The 18,249-nt window shown below is 36.6% G+C and overlaps 1 protein-coding gene across 1 annotated transcript in view; it reads left to right on the forward strand.

Annotated features, from left to right (window-relative positions):
- LOC111064332 (WD repeat and FYVE domain-containing protein 2) overlaps positions 1 to 18,249 on the forward strand; it is a 24,146-nt gene continuing 5,897 nt past the window's right edge. The window contains exons 1-6 of the mRNA XM_022352044.2: positions 1 to 320; positions 8,330 to 8,471; positions 11,332 to 11,540; positions 14,243 to 14,482; positions 15,444 to 15,549; positions 16,597 to 16,829. Coding sequence (XP_022207736.2) covers positions 160 to 320; positions 8,330 to 8,471; positions 11,332 to 11,540; positions 14,243 to 14,482; positions 15,444 to 15,549; positions 16,597 to 16,829 — 1,091 coding nt within the window. The 5' untranslated portion in view covers positions 1 to 159. The remainder of the gene's footprint in view (positions 321 to 8,329; positions 8,472 to 11,331; positions 11,541 to 14,242; positions 14,483 to 15,443; positions 15,550 to 16,596; positions 16,830 to 18,249) is intronic.

Consider the following 18,249-nt stretch of genomic DNA (forward strand, 5'->3'; position numbering starts at 1 on the left):
GGTTATTTTTACTTTGCTTCATCAGTGTTGTCACTTTTCTTGTCATCCTGTCAGTCACTTTGTTTCTGAAATTCATTTATATTTATGCCGACAAAATACAAAGGCTAGGATTGTAATTATTGTTGTGATTTGTGATGTTTTAATTCTTCAAAAAATAATATGGCAGCTGAAATCAAACCTGCAGTGAGTAATTCTGGAGAAAGGTTCAACTCAACAAAAAAGCCAGTTCTTTTATCTAAGCTAGAAGGATGCAATGATGATATAAATCAAGCTATTATTATTCCTGGCATTGATGGTGTGATAAGTGTATCAGATGATAGGTAAGTCAAAGCTTGAACGTCTACTTTCCAGTTGATTTGATAACATTAAAACTTGTGAAGATGTTAAGGTTAGCTAAAGATTTTGAGGTTGGCTGATTTTAAGCTGTTGCTTACTCATTTAATCAAATAAGTTACTAAACTGTACTCACTTTATATGCTATGCAATTTGCTAAGTCTTGTAACTTGACATCATTTCAACATTTGAAACATTTAAAATTAAGTTTAAACAAGTAAATCTTGTCTTGCATAACTTGCTGCAAGTATAGTGAAATTCGACAAGCTTGCTCATCAAATTATTTTTACTTTTCTTGTCACAAATTTTGCCCAAACAAAATCGAATATATTAGTCTAAATTCTACAGTTTCACAATTACTCATTATAGAAATAACTCAGCAAACTCATGAATTAATATTAAAATATAATTTTTCAATTAGTAAAAACCTAACTCACAGAAGAAGTAGGTTATAAAGTTTGGTTTTCTATAATTTATTTATAAAAAAGTGACTGTGGTAAATATTTGCCCCTTGCCATACCGTAAGCTCTCAATGTTCTATGTTAATGTGGCTATTAGCTTATTTCTCATAATTATTTTTTTAATTTTACTATTACGGTAAGTTGTCATATTTAATCAAATTGTAAAAAATCACATCACTCAAATGACTGGCGACATTTCAAAATTATTCGAAAATATGAATTGTTTTTAACTAAATTATGAATGTAATCTATGCAATATTAGGCTATATTGCTCTAGGTATATGTCTATACCCACAATAACATGAACAAAAAGTGTCACATTAACATCAAAATTCGGCAACAGCCTACGTTGCCTGTTCAGCGTACGTAATGTTTGTAATGTTTAATCAATGAGCACTTTTTTATAAAGCCTAGATGCTATAGCCTACAGTATTTCCAATAGTTTGCTGCGCTGCTGGTAGGTACCTAGTTTATTATAACATCTCATACCTTTATAAAACGGCGTTTTTAACTGCTGTGCATCGTTGAATAGGAATGGCAATCAATTTTCGATTTTTGAGTATTGTAATTGTGCCAGTACAAAGTTGAAATTTTTCTCAATTTATTTTAACAAAAGTTAGCAATTGATTTAGTTATATTACTAGGCCTATTTGTTGGGTCGTCCTAGAACATTGAGGCTAAACTCAAGTAGGAAATATTACACATTAACTGAACTGTCATAAGCGGTTTTTTATTTTATTAGGTTGCAGCAATTACAAGGCAGTAAGTTAGATGGGTTTAAAACTAGTTAGGCTGTGTGGCCAGATAAAAAGTTATCAATTTTATTGACAACTAGCCTATTATTATTATTGAATTTTAACTATTCAATTTTCCAGAATCTCAAAGACAGAATCGTCGTTGTAAATACATACAAGGTGTGAGGATCAGTTGAAATGTTAGTCAAAATAATTATAGGCCTTGAGATAATTTGATGAACAAGCTTGTGTTTTTATAGTTACTTTTATAAACGCACTGTAATACCAGCTCGTAACTGAAATTTCTTCTAAGCCAATATTATAATAACTTTATGCGATTAAAAGGAACGCATGAGGCTTATACATTAGCAACTTAGCACATTGGTCATGGCCTCACGTTATCCCACACCTCCAAGTGGTCACCTGCGTTTTGCGTATACCGCGATGTACGAGCGCGCAAACTTCCATCTAAAGGCACTGCCAGGTTGGTAGACAAGTATTGAAGAGTTTAGCCTGCGTTGCAGTGGAATCATCCACAGAAACGCCTATAGTCCATAGAAAATTACTTCTGACTTGGAGGAACATTTGGAGCAGAGAGAACTTCGGCGATGTTGCCTTACTGTAAAGCGGCCAGAGTAGTGAATGTTCAACTACTCATGATACGCATACAATGTTTCCTCTCTGAAAGCACTGAGTGAACTGAGTCCAATCGTCAAATTGCCAACTGCGCTTCTTTCTATGATTATTCATCACTGTAATTAGCCGATCACCCTCCATTTCTCTGCTCCGCACATCCCTCAAACTCAAAAGTAATTTTGTATTTATCGTATTCCCATAATAATGATAATAATAATGAGTTTCTGTTTATGGCGTGGTCATAAGTATGGCCACAAGTGAAAAAGTCAAGAACATAAAAAACTGTCATAAGACAGGTCAAGAACAAAAAACACATCAAACACAAAAAGCAGCAAGACTAATGCAAGAAGTATCTACTCACAGTCCGAGGATCACAATCATAAAACTCCCTCATAGAATAAAAGGTGTTCTCCTGAAGGAAAGCCCTCAGTCTCCTCTTCAAGACTGTCTCTGGCAGAGTCTTGGCTGAAACTGGCAGCTTGTTCAAAATTTTAGCTGGCTGTTAGATGAGGCTGCTCTGGGTCCTCCCCAATCTACAATATGGCAGGTCCAGCCACAGCCTGCCTCTGGTGCCATTATCATGCACATCACCCCTGGTAGGCAAAGTACGGACACTGTGGAATGCCTTTATAGCTGACCTGTAAATGTAAAAATACAGTGAGAATCTTTTCACTCACAAAAAGAGGCTTACAATGCGTTAAAAATTGAGCCCCACAAAGAATCCGGGTGGCCTTCTTCTGCACCAGCAGTATATATTTTACCTCAGAGGCACCACCCCACAAGGTGATGCCATATGCCATCACACTCTGAAAGAAGGCAAAGTAACACATGCGGAGATGGGCCTCTGGTACACATCTTCTCAGGCTCCTGAGCAAAAACAGCACCCTGCTCAACCTGCCACAGACTACCTGAATGTGCCCACCCCAGGAAAGTTTACGGTCCAGAGTAAAGCCAAGGAGCTTCACTGGAGGGAAATCATATAGTACTCCATTCCTAGGCCAAACACAATTCTCTGGGTCTCATCACTATTGATAAGGAAGAGATTTGCCCGAAACCAGTTCGCAACAGCCCTCTCAGAAGCACACATCTTTCTGCCCAGGTCAGTCATGTCACCACTGATATCCAGCATTGAGGTGTCATCAGCATAACACACCACAGCCCAGACGTGGGCACTGCTTCAGTTCCGGGCAGATTATAGCCAAGTATCCAAGTGGACCCTAAACTCACATGGGAACCTCATGTGAAATATATAAGCACCAAGCTGTGCAGAGTAATCTTCTTACTGCGAGGTCTTGCCAATGAGGTATCGAGCAAATATTTAAGAAAAGCATATTTCTCATTTTCCCACAGCATAATGTCATACGGTTTGCTATTATGGGGTAATTCAGCACACATAGGCGATATTCTACTTCTGCAAAAGTAGGCCCTTAGAATTATCACTGTCTCTTCATACTTAGAACACTGCCACTGTTTGTTTATGAATAGCAGAATTTTGACAGTAATCAATCTAGGCTATATATTCTGTTTCAATACACGCAAAGGAAAATCTGCACAGGTATGAAACTAGAGAGAATGTTCATTCCCATACCACTAGGCAGATTAATATTCAACATAAGAGACTGTCAAAGTCATTGAACAGCTTTGAGATTGTTGGCCAAAAAAAATTTAATAAGCTGTCACCTGAACTCCGAACTGCGCCTCTCAACAATATATTCAAGGTAATGATGTATGATTGGCTGGTACAAAACCCACTTTAAAAGCTGAACGAGTTCTTTGATAGAAAAATGAATGTTTCTTGATTCATCTTCTTGTCGGAGATTAGAGTGTTATGAATATTATAGTATTACGTAACAGTCAGGTACTGTTTATTTATTTACATTCGTTGACGTTGTGTCTTGCCTTCGTGGCCTACTGACAAGAAAGTATTAATTGTTATCATCCTCTAACTTGTCTACAAGCCTGGAAAAATACTCGTGGTCCTCAATTGTGTATGTCTCCAAGGTAGGCACTTGCATGTCCACCGAGGAGAATACAAGAATACAATATCTTTATTTGCCATTAAATAAGTTTATAGTAAATAAACTAAAAAATATTATTCCAGAACATGTTATAAAAATAAAACCCTCAAAAGCACTTGAAACAAAAATTGAGAACTGGATCAAGACCGAAAATATTGCAGTCAAAATATTTTAATTCTAGGCATTGATCAATTCTTCATTTTCATGTTTTATTTAATTATTTCCCCTTTTACTACCTGAAAGTTGTCTCTCAAACTCAATTCAATTTATATAATGCTATCCTGCACTGTATTTCAAATTCTTAATATTTCAAAATGAATATTTATTCAACGAATTATATTTTGTTTATGTTTATGCTATGAACTACTTCACTATCATGTTTTTTCTTTTACTTTTTTGAAAGTGTATGCTAATTTTTTTTGAAGTGTTTGCTAAATTTTTTTGTTTCATACCGTTACTTTTTTCTATTTTTCTCAAATTGGAGTGCTTACTGAATGCTCGTTGCTAGCGCAAAAACTTCGTTTTGCTGGCAACGCCAATAATATTATTAGATTATTATTTAGTTTCAATGAAATCTTTTGTAATTTTGTTAGTAAATTTCTAATTTATGAAACTGAATTTTGTATTCCAAGTATTTGTGAATTATTTTATATGAGTTTGGCAAGAAAGAGTGGTCAAGTGGTGGGGGGGGGGAGTTTCGACATACTATGATACTTTCAGAGACGGGAGCATCCTTGCATCCCAAAGTCTGGACCCCATTGGAAAACCCTGAAACTCCGCCAGAGGCTTCACTGTGCCCAGCTAGTTCCAGTGACGGAGGGTCCAGGAGACCTCCCTTAGTCTGGAGCCTTCAGCTGACTGTAGACCGATAGGCCAGGCTACTTCCAGGGACGGATTCACCATAGGTGCTATGGTTCTCCCTGGTTGGCGGCTTTTTCCTTCACCATGATAACTAGCATCAAGCGGCGGTCGGTGCGATGCAGTACGGAGCGAGACCCGATCCCCAAAGGGTTCAAGGGTCAACTGAATCCCTCATGCACCAGCAACTGAGCACAGTCACGCTAAATTAGAACGTTATTGAACCTTGATAACAAATGTTGCAAATTTCTAACAGTTGATGCGACACATATAAGGTATGAGCCAAGAATAAGGTGATAGCTGAGGTTTAGTTTCTTGAAATTTGAAAAACCTACTAATGGTGAATAACCGAAAATTAGGTTGAAAGTTTGGATGCTTGCAGAAAATTAACTCCACCGTTCCACATATAGGCTACAAATACAAAGATAGCAAAGCCAGTTGAATCTACACATAACTATATTTTCCTATTTCAATATACAATAAGTTGATAATTATTAAGATAGAAAAAGACCTTACTCATGGAATGAGGAAAAATAGTTTTCATTATTGATAAAATCTTGGTCATTATCGTTAACTTTACTGGTGTAATACGGCGAGCATAATTTGCTCACTCGACTCAAGTATTAAACACCATTAACTTGAGTGACGTCATTCATTACATGAATAATAACTTGAGTGTATTTCAACGAAGTTGCAAACACAATATTTTTTATTGAGACATTAATATTGGTTGATGGCTGAACTTCCATTTTACAATCAAAACTTGCACAATTTTTAAAAATTGCTCCAGGTTGCGCGTATGTATATTATATTCAACAGTGATTAGGAAATGCCATCTAAAATAATCAATTCAAAAGCGGATGACAGTGCGATAACGTCATTAATCAGCGGTTAATCACGATTAAATTTAATAGGCGCAAGTGCAATTGGCCTTAAGCTTGACAATATACCCGGCTAAATGTGATTTGAACAAAATCGTTTACACTTTCTTATCAAGGTGCATCAATAAAAAGCTTCTCGAAACTTTCTACTGGTGACATTTTTCAAAGTGTTTTGATTTGGATACTATCAAATTACCAAAATGGGATGATTCTCTTAGGAAAAATATTTGTATTATTCTTACTTTTTGAAACATGAGCGCCTAAATTCAATCTTTGGGGTAGAACACTTCAGAACTGGTACCACATGAACTTTTGAAATGTTGATGTAAACTCTTCAAATTATTGTTTATCAAAGTACAAAGACAACTGTACTTGATTTTTCAGAATAACGGAGAGATTTCAGAGAAACTCAATGCAGTTTGAGAAATAATTAAAATTGGGTTTAAATGGAATCTGGAATATATTGATAATATTATTATCCAAAACGAAAAACTTGCACAAAATGCTACAAGTAAATGCATTCTTTTTATTGCTTAAAGTTATTCTGATTGCATGAAGCTATTCCAATATACTAGATATTTCACTTTATTCGCTGGTATTCATAGACTTTTGAAAACACAGAAAAATGTCATTATTATTTTCTCAGAATAAATTTTGAGTGATTATTTAATGATTCACACGTTCTAAAATATAAATTCTATGAAACAATAGTAATCTGAAGCTGTCACGGTCTCTCCTCGATTGTAATCTGTTATAATATTCATATTCATCGTTATTATGATGAATATATTTTTCTATTCTCTAGAATGCATTTCTTATGCATTTTGAAATATTGTAGGTCTATCTTAAATATTCAACTGAGGAAGCTTGTCTGGATAAAGCTATTTTGGGGGAGACAATGAACTAATCTACATTTCACAAACTATGTTTTTTTCTTATGGCTTGCGCCATGCATTGAATTAAAAGAATTATAAAACAATAAAAATTAATGTATCACTCTTTTTTCAATTATTGGAGTTAATCGAGAAATGCTCTTGTCTCGTTCTATAGTTTGTCTATCATCGTTTAATCCTATCATAATAATTTTATCTAATGTGAATCTTTAGTCATCGACCTGGTATATTAATTTTTCACTTGTGTTAAACTGATGAACATGTGCTACAAGTTACAATACACAGAACACAATGGATTCGTATTATGAGCGAGCAAATATCATTCATCTGATGTGAAATGAACCGTATCAATTCTTTCTGTACTGTATGATCATAATAATTATTGTTGATTGTGTTTATTTTTGTGGAGTAAAAAATAATTACGATTTTGAAACAAAATATACAATTTTATCCAATAGCCTAAGTGATGTATTCTTCATTTACAATAACACATTAAATAAATATGTTTCTATGGTAGCCTAAAGTTTCCTTTTAAAAAAGAATTTCTTTCAACTATTCAATACTGTACTTGAATCGAAATAAAAATCGTAGTACCCTTTTTTAAATTGTTTACTCACAACGTGTTTTGGCTATGATGCCATTATCATATTGATAATGTTGAATCAAACGAAATTTATTTATACTTATTTCTATTCAAGAGTAGCCCTAAAAAAATACAATTTGATGTACTTGAATTGGTTCCCTTAACGACTAACTTAGTGGTAATTGATCAATCAATTGATGGTAAATTGGAAATTTGTAATAAATTAATCTACGATGTTGGATGTGTGAAATAAGAAAAAAAAATCTGGGGTTTCCTATAGTTAATAATTGCTTTACATTCCTACTCAAATAACACTTACGGAATGTTATCAGTTTTTTAGAATTTAGATAACATACCTAAAAAATAAAACGTGATCTAATCTGGTTCACATAACGATGTGGTTAGTCAACGGTTTTTGTAAGGATAGCTAACACTTATGAAAAAATAATTATAATTAAATGCTGTCAACCACCCTGAAGACTTCTGCTACTGCAGATATTGAAAACAGAGTGAACAGTTAGAAGGAAATTCGATGAGAGCTACTATTTGACAGACGAGGAATCGAACCCGGTACCTCCTAATTGCCGGTTAGGCACGCTTTAATCAATTACACATTTTCCCTGTCAACAGAACTCAACAATTTTCAAGTTGTTATAGATATTCTAATACCGGTATCACTATTATAGAACTTATAGAATGAATTCGTCAGATATTGCAAGAGAAAATGTGATTTTAGAATAAAGTATGGGAATTGCGAGCTCAATTTTATCAAAAATGAATAAGCTTCAAACTTTCTATTTAGTATTTTTCTTTTAAAATTTTCATCAGTGGATGATTATAAAAAATGTTTAGAGTTTTGGGCTGCATTAATATTGTGAATCTCTGAATAATTTGAATTATTGTCATGTTTAAAATGTGATTTTTGGTTGCAGAACTGTACGAGTGTGGCTGAAGCGGGACTCAGGCCAGTACTGGCCAAGCATCTGTCACTGCAGCACCTCTGCCCCCACCGCCCTCGACTACTGTGCTGAAACAAGGCAGTTGTTCATTGGTCGCGAAAATGGAATAATATCGGTAATAATTTTTCCAATTAAAAATCTATTAGATAATAAAATAGAGAACTGAGAAATCCTGAATTATGAGAAGCTGATCACAGTAGTATACACATAATAAACTCGATGAACAACTAGCGTGAGAAATATTCATTTCTCGATATGAATGAATGAATGAAATCATTTTAATCCTTTTTAACATATGCTCTTCTTAGCTCAGCTCTTTAAATAATCAATTATTCATTATTTTTTATAGATTTACTTTCTGTCATTATACTGATCGATTTTTTTATCAAACAATAGAAGTACTCACTATATTCACATTCTCTTGTGTTTCATTTTCTTTGTCATGAATTTATGGAAGCAATACTGAATAACATGAAATATTCTACATTAGAACATAAGGTATTCTTAGAAAGTAATTCTGGACTATCTCATTTATGAGTATATGAGACTACAATTTTGAAAATATCCCTCTTGTATTGTGAAATGTAGTCTTATTCATTTGTGTATTACATTTTTCATCACGCAAAGTATTTGTGATATTACTCCATCCAGATGTACGGAAATTTATCATTTCAGTTTATTTTTTTTTAATATTTAGGCTTGTTGAACATTTTTTGTATAGGCTTTTTCTATGAATAGTCGAAGTTGATCATAAAATATTCATCTGGCCAGGCACTTTCCTGAATACAAAAATTAGAAATAGAAATATTTTATTAACATTTACTTTTTATCTTCATACAGTAATTCTTGGGCTTTTAAATATGAATTGATTCCTTAATCAAAGCATCGATGTCTATTGTTAAATTAATTCACAATTGAAAATGACTTGAAAGTTCTAAACATTTTGAGTAAAAATAAATGTTATACGGGTACTTTGATTTTTAATTTCTATGTTCAGGTTATGTTATGTTTGAAGGAACAGATTCAAGGATTCAAAGGTTTAAAGCACCCCACACGTCAACGGGAGCTTATTGTGTGTCCCAAGTACCTTAGTAGAGGTACTAGTGCTCGGCGACTGGCCGCCCTAGACTCAGCCTCTTGACCCACGTTTGTGCCTGGAGTTTCACCCATATCTGGTCTCTTGAGTTTTTTCTTTTTCCTCCTCCGAAACTCTGCAGGGTCAAAAGCCTCACCTCTCCCAAGAAGTTTTGCCTGAATGGCCGCCCTTCTTTGAGCAGTGGTGAGGCTTGGTCTCTCCACCCGCAAACTGCTCGGTTGTTCTATTGCATCCTCAGGCATTCCTGAAGATTCTTGCTTTTCTGCAAGAAAGCAAGATCATTCTCCCTCTCCAGTTGGGAAGGAGTGATTGAGCTCACGTCATCCATGTTGTGATCAGTAGAAGCCATTACAATGTTGATAGCCTCTACATAAGAGTGCAACGGTACCTCCTGTGTTCTTGAAGCACCCATTTCATATTGACGAACCTGCCCTGATGGGGCAGATCCCGATGGGTTTGAAGGCAAGGCAACTTCTGGAGTTGCCTTGGGGTTTGGTTTGATCATGTGGTTCACACGAACAGGTAGGGAAGTGGAGTCTCCCAGGCGGAGCCCCGCATGTTCAGGTAAGTAAGTTAGTTAGTTAGTTTAATTTTTGTCACATTTAGTTGAGCAGAGCTCGCACAGCATGTGACACGTCAGAATTTTATACACATTCAAAAGAAACAATGCTTCGAGAGCCCACTCTACAGCCAACACCCGCTCAACAGAATACTTCAAAACAGTCAACAAGTGAGTAAGGACAAGCCTCAATGAGCATTTTTTAACTTCCCTAGCAAACTTCTCGTGGCTGTTATCCTTCAGGGCTTTGGGTAAATAGTTTAAAATCTTCATACCCGAATAGAATGGCGCCTTCTCAACCAATGTCAGCCTATGCACAAGATATCGAAGTAGCGAACCTCCTTGTCTAGTGTTATATGGGTGGGATATTATGTTGTCACAATAATTATTCTTATTCCTATGCGTATACACAGCAATCTCAAAAAAATACAATGCATGCATTGTAAGCAGACCCAATCTTTTAAATATGGGTTTACATGAGTGCCTTACGCTAATACCTTCAATTATTCGCAGCGCTTTCTTCTGAATTTTAAATATTATATTCAGATATCCTGTGGTGCCTCCCCAAAATATCACACTATAACGGACTTGGGACATGAAGTACCCATGATAGACCGCAAGAGCTGTTTTTCTGTTTGAAATATTCCTCAAGGTCTTCAAAGCAAATAGTGCATGGGACAACTTTCTTCTAAGGCTTTTAATTTCCGATTCCCACTTTAGGTTGGACTGCAGCTCCAGACCCAAAAACTTAGTTCCATTAGCAAGGTTAAATACTACAGGAGGGCGCCCGGAATCTTGCAGGCACCGTTAGAGACACCATATAAAAGCACCACCCATCCACATCACACCTTGAATTGGCATAAGAAGAAGTAAGAATATGGCCAAGGAAGGCTGACAAATAGAAAAAGAAAGAAAGAATGGCACAAAACTAAATCAATGGAAAAGTGTCATTCTAGAAATAAAAAGGTTTTTGAAGAAGGGCACTTGAAAGGGGGTCCCTTTTAGTTGCCTCTTACGACAAGCAGGGATACTGAGGGTGTATTCTGGTTTTCAACAAATTCTTAAGTACGATGTTCGACTCAAAGGTTGGTTGTTCCCCTACCCATAGGGGGCTTCTATGCTCATACAAGTAGCTCTAAACATGGAAGTTAACTCTCCTGAACATTTGGAACATATTAGATAGAAAGTTGAGAGAATACAATGCTCTTAAATGCTCGATGCAAACTAAACCACAAATTTTCCTTAACGTGAAAACTCTGTTTCCGATGCTTGATCATTTCTGAAAATATATTTTCTCAATGCGTTTTGTTTTCGTTACAGGAGTTCCGGTTGGAAGAAGACTTCAACCGTATGAATCTGGTGAGGGACATAATTGCACACCAAGGCCGAGTTACCGCTATACACTTCTCGTTGACATTGGACTGGCTGCTCAGCATAGGCCGTGACAAAATCTTCTATCTGCACTGCACGGAGACCGGTCGAGCCATTTCCAACTTCACAAACGCCAATGCTTGGCTCACTGCACTTGTGTATCCTTTCGCCACCCTTTTTCAATTTCATGTATCATCAATGCTCTGCTTAGTATTTCCATTCAAAAATCACTCTTAGTAAACTCATGCAGTAACTGTAATTAGTTTATAACGTTAACGCTTTGCTTCATGAAGCTTTAATTAACTTTGTTATACGAGTACACTATGTATATGGATCGAACCGTTTGTTGATTCACATAAACTATAGTAATTGTGTACGTTCTGTGTATAGTAAATTGTTCCAGTTCCAATTGTAAATTGTTCCATCCCGTGACTAGTGCAAAATGTTCCCATGGAACGCCATTTCAAAATCGTTGGTTCAAGCTTTTGGCGCGCACATATAAAGTTGATTTACACTAAAATGTGTCATTTACTAGCTGCGTGAATGAAGAAAGGCTGTTTTTCAAACTTACCGTCTAGAAAAGTGTGCATTCCTTTTATTCCATTAGTCTCAAATTTTCTATAGAAAAAAATTCATTTAATGAATTGTTATCAAACATCATATTATTGGTTATGTATTCTATGGCTATGCTATGGTAAACAAACTATCAGCGCATGCGCAGAGAAGCAAGCAGACTAGAATAATCGACCGATGAGAGCTCAGATAGTTGGAACTGTACCAGGTCGGACAATTTACTACACTTCGACTGTGGGGCAGGATTTTGGAACTGGAACTGGTTTCTGGAACAGAATCTGTCAAAACTCTTCCCATGGAACGCGGAATTTTTTTACCTGGTAAATTGTGAATCGGACAATTTACCACATTCCATGTATACAGAACGGGCCCATTATCTATAACCAAAGCATTTAGTAATTTTAGATTTTGATAATTCATGAATTACTCTTACAAATGTACTCGCATTTTTTATAGATAACCATAGGGAAAATATAACATAATGCTTATGCTGTCTTTTCTCTATAACATAACAGAGTTATTCAGTGAAACGGGATAATTTCGTAAATATTTGTCAAAAATCTTTTTAAACCGAGGGAACTAAAGTACATGAATAAGATACGATACAATATTCTTAGATAAGTAAAAAAATTGAATTATAAAAGTTTCATTTATCCACAAAGAAGTGATTCGCTAGCTGCTGAATAGGGTGAATGAAGTGGCCATCACAAGCAATAACTTGACCTGTTCTCCTGATTCCCGATTCACCCATTTGTCACTCCTCTTTAAGAGAGAACTATAACTCTACAAAAACAAAACACATGATGCATGAAAATAAATTATTTTTAATCAGTGGTTTTAGAAGTGGTCTTCCTCACAGTCAAGACAGTCATATCGCACATAAAGAAATGAGACCCTAGTTTTGCTTGAATGAAAATCATTTCCCCGCAGTTCCGAACTCACCTAAAACTGTGGGTACACTCATTTCTCAACACACCCCCCCCCCAAACCCATATTCAGGGCAGTTGACACCATCCTTAGCCAATCAGATCCATTGAAGCCCTCAGCAATGAATTGTGACTAAATAGCTGCAATGCCTGTATTCAAGCTGCGGAAGTCATGTCAAATATCCAGGCCAGGCTCCAAGAATGGCTTGATGAGAGGTCATTCGTGCACTCTACTTACCTAAAATTTGTCTTTGAATCTGAAGGATCGGAATGATCTTTCGTTTCAAAATGGTTATACCTCGGTGATTTTTTTTATTTGTAATAATTGTTTTTATTCATTGAGTGAATTAAACAAATAAATAAGCTTTATTGACATTCTTTACAGAACAAAAGCCTCTCATACGAGGTAAATAATAGTTGACGAAATTACAATTTTCATTTACATACAGCTTGTTATTACTCGTCGATTATCCTCTTTCATGTTTCTCTATATCTGGCTACGGTGAGCCACATATCTCCCACGCTCTGTGCCATCTCGTCCCTCAAGCTGGACACCCCCTTCTTCTGGTTCAGTCAAGCGGTATCCAATCAGTGCAGTTCTTCACCCACCGCTCCGCTGACATTCTTGACACGTGGCCGGCCCATCTCCATTTGATGAGGTGTGCTTCTTTTTGCAGATACTTCACCTTGACCTGTCTCAAAATTTCGGTGTTCCTGGTTCTCTGGTGCAAGCGCAGATCTAGAATGCTCCTTGTCATCCTTGTTTGTGTTGTCTCCAGTCTCCTGTCTAGTTGAGCTGTGAGTGACCAGGTCTGAGCTTCATACAAAATTGATGGGTACACACATTTCCTCAACGCTTTTTCTTTGAGCCCAATACTTCTGCCAACTCTTTTTTATTCGGTGGCTCATCTCTTTTGCTCCACGGTTTTCAAATGAAAGCAGCTGACCTAGGTAAATGTATTACACCACATAGTCTATCTCTCCACAAGTAAACAAATAGGCTACAATTTTCATAAAATAAAAAACAGGATATAACCCAAAACATCTATTTCTTAATTTTGTCTTGAATAGTCCATATTCATTTTCATACCAAACTATTAGAATCTGAAAATTCCACATCAGAATAAAACTATCAGTTTTAATTTTGGATAGGTTGATGATTAAATTTCCGAAAAAAACATAAAACAAACTTCAATTACTCTATAAAATCAACAACTTATAGTTATTACTTTGAGCAACAGCTTCAGCAAATCATCCCGTTTCCTTGGATAACTCTGTATTTGCATAATATCTTATGGCACGAGGGTGGTACCGGTACATATTGTGATGCACGAAATCATCCTTGACTGTGCTGTACTCAGATTCGACTCGAGGTCGAAGTTTGCATTCGTGGGCGACTACTCGGGCGTCATCACGATGCTGAAGCTGGACGCGAGCGGCGCGAAGGTGTCGACCACCTTGAAGGGCCACACTGGCAGCATCCGCGCCCTCGCCTGGGACCCCGCCCATCAGCGCCTCTTCTCCGGCAGCTTCGACCAGTCGGTCATCGTCTGGGACATTGGCGGGCGGCAGGGCACCGCCTACGAGCTGCAGGGCCATCAGTTAGTATCCTTTGTATTCCACTATATATTCCCATTGTTTTGTATTAGTATAAATAACTTAGATAATTATTTGAAGATATTTAGCGAAAGTATCCAACCTATAAAATCTAACTATCATGTGATTAACTGAAGAAATGTTGCTCAATCTTGAGCATAATGTTTGTTGTTCAAACTGAGCAACATATTATGCTTCATGTTGGTATGAACATTATAGTTTGGAGATATGAATATGCGAATCGGAACCAATTTTCACATTCTTGCTCATCTTCCGAATTGCCTAGAATATTGAAAATTCATTGGTAGAACAATATAAACAATGCACTGAATAAGGAAAGCCTTTCAATAGCCAATAGCTATGGACCATATGACTAGTTCACGTTTATTGTGTGAGGAACCGTTAGGTGCTTCCTTTTTTTATTTGCAGACTGTATCATCAAAACAAGTCAAGCTTCTCCTCATTAAAATTAATGAAAATATGTATGAGTATTATTACCAGTTGAAAAAGTACCAGCATCTATCAATCAAAAGTTGAAATTTACTCTGGTACTTAGATGCTCGTATCTATTAGGCATTTTACGAGAAATTTATTTTATCCAACCTACGCCAGATGTAAGCTGGTCGAAAAAACTCAATTGATTGTTTCAATTGAAAGCTCAATTATTGATAGTTTCGTTATAATTAGCTATAAATATCTCTCACTTTTTCACAATTTCTCTAGTCATGGTAAGAACCCATCCAACTTTCTTCGGCTGATTTTAAGTTACTCTTGCTGCTCCTTCATGTTAAATTTTAAACGAATTTTAAGTAAAAAAATATTATGATGTAAGAATTCTTTAGGAATTAACTGATTGAACTTTTGACTCACTTGGAAACATCATTACACATTATTTTGCGTAAGGTATTACTGTAATACTATTGAAATATAATATATATTCAATTTGGAATATTATTTATTTTTCAGGAGTAAAGTTACCTCGCTGGGCTACATTTTCCATAAGAACTTGCTGATTTCTGGTGGAGAAGATTCCGTTCTTGTATTTTGGGATATGAATGCTCAACGTAAAGAGGTGAGCCTTATTCATGTTATGTATCATAAATATCTTTATTCATGTTATGTATCATAAGTAGCCTCATTCATGTTAGGTATTATAAGTTAAGGGGAGAAAATGAAAACAACAGAGTAGATGTCATTATTTGCTTTGGCAGAGTTAGACCAAGCGAACAATCAATCTGTCATCTTTCACAGATTTTCGTGTGTATGTTTTTCTTTTTCAAAGTTGAAGAAGAAAATTTCAACCTGTATGCTTCATCTATTACTTTAGAGTGTATAATGTGGTCTATGGTGATGAACAACACTCTATGTCGGGTTCTCATTCAAATAGAAAAATGTTCATATAGCAGATAACCAGTCATATTGTTTAAATTTGCTTAACATTTTCCACTATTGTAAAAGAAACTCTCAACATGCGTGTATCACTTGAGTGGCTAATAGGGCTTATTTCGACGAACAACTTCTCATCCACAAATAAATGATCATATAAAAGAGAACCAAAAAACCAAGGTAATTTCTCTAATTACAACCGCCTTCAAGGGTTGGTGGACTACTCAAAATCATTCATTAGTAACCAGGTAATCAGGCCAATCAATTTTGGTCGGCCAACCGTTATTATAATACGCCAATATAAGTTTCTTTGGATACAGTGTTTTGAAGTAGTTTCTTCCCTGATCATTTGAAAATCTTTATTCCTTTCTAGATTTCAATGGGTTACCGGTTACCATCTTTTAATTTAAATCTTGGGTCTAGATTTCTCATTTTTCGATTCTCAATCGCTTATCTTCATGTAGTCTGTGCTGTGTCAGTTTATTCATGTATTTTTTCTTGGCTTCAACTTCATTTTTCTCAGTAAATCAATAATTATTATTTATTTATTGCTCTTGACATCTTGAAATGAATTGATTTAGACTTTTCTTTGCACACAGACACGATAACCCATGTGGAGAATATTTATTCTTCGTTTTACATAACTAACACTCTGTATCATTGTACAGGAAGTAAATTAAATTGAATTTGTTGTGGCATAGACAAATGTAACTTGGATTGATGTGTTGAGCAGACACCAGATTGGGTGGAGAGCAACACTTGCCAGCTGTGCGGCCGGCCGTTCTTCTGGAATGTGCGCGCCATGATGGACCAGCGCCAGATCGGCCTGCGTCAGCATCACTGTCGCGCGTGCGGCCGCGCCATCTGCGACCGGTGCAGTGTGCGGCGCGACACCATTCCGCAGCTCGGCTTCGAGTTCCCGGTGCGCGTCTGCGACCCCTGCCACGTCCAGCTCAAGGATGTCGAGTCAGTATTTATCCAAGTTTATTTGAAAAATTAAATACTTCAAATTGGTTTGTGTAATTGTCTTGCATTAGTTTTAAACATTAATTTTTAAATTAATTTTATTTGTTGAATGAGTTTGAAAAATAAACCATCAACTTCCCATTTATCCAGTTCATGGAATTGTTTTATAGGATAACTAAAAGTTACTACCCATATAGCTTAGGCTACTAATTGAAAAAAATAGGTGATTGAATATGAATATGTTGCAAGCAATTTATTAAGAAGTTTAGAATTCAGGGATTCTTTGCACTTTTTTACCGTACTAGCCTCCCATTCTAATAATACGTTGTATTATTGGTTTTCTGTTTAATGCAAAATGTGCTACTCACGTGCTTATACGTGCCTGTATGCCTACAATTAGGCCTATACCTTAAGTGTCCTATTTGTTTGCATTGACAGCAAACTGACTTAGTATCAACTGTTGAAGATTTCATTGAGGTACACTCCTTTTGTACAGTAATCCCAGTCGCGACCTTACCGTGGTGCTCACGAGCTTGAGGAGATTTTTCCAACTCTTCCTCCTCAGATTTTATTATTTCATACTGTCGAGCTAATATAAGTAGGTCATCAACATTATTCACTTCAGATTCTCGGATATACAATTTGTTTCGAGGTAATAAGTTTTTATAGTCGTTGTACTTTACTCCTAATAGTGAATTCACTTCTCCTCCTCATGAGAGTTAAGAGTTCCTCTGTATACTCATATATTGTTTCACCATACCGTTGTCTTCGGGCCAATATCTGCTTTTCGAGGTCCTCTTCATATGTGCGAGGGTAGTATCGAACTTTCAAATCCGCCACGAAGTCATCCCAACGTTTCCACTCCTCACGGCGATTTCTCATCCATAGGCAGCTTCTACCTTCTAGTATCTCCGGTAAAGCAAAAAATAGTTGTCATTTAGCCCATTAGACTTGTAGCCTCTCCATGAAGCAAGGTGCGTCACCTTGTCCATCAAATGACAGTCTCCAACCTCGGACTATATCGCATACCGCGCCTGGGTCCATGCATGAGTTATCATTCTCTGCGGCATCTTGGTTCATCTTGGTCGCTGGGATCGCTCATATTTTGCGCTGTATTGCCCTCACTCGTAGCCCCACGCGTGGGCGTCAGTTTTATCACGTATCTAGGTACGTGACCTGGATTTATGGATATCCTGGATGTTCCTTCCAGTCGGCTAGCTTCAGAAGGTTTGTGGTGGGGCCAGGAGGTGAGGGTTGGACAGCCTGGTGTTTTCTCCGCCACGCGCGATTCTTGTTGCCCGGTTGAAAAATGCGCGGACGAGCACCCTTATTTCTTCCCTGAGAAGACTTTCTAAAAGGAGATGCGATTTGCGGCCGGAGAACGCCACTGCTTAACAGCCGAGGTCGTTCCCCTGCCAAA

The sequence above is a fragment of the Nilaparvata lugens genome, chromosome 3 (assembly GCF_014356525.2).
Source record: "Nilaparvata lugens isolate BPH chromosome 3, ASM1435652v1, whole genome shotgun sequence".
Classification (NCBI taxonomy): Eukaryota; Metazoa; Arthropoda; class Insecta; order Hemiptera; family Delphacidae; genus Nilaparvata; species Nilaparvata lugens.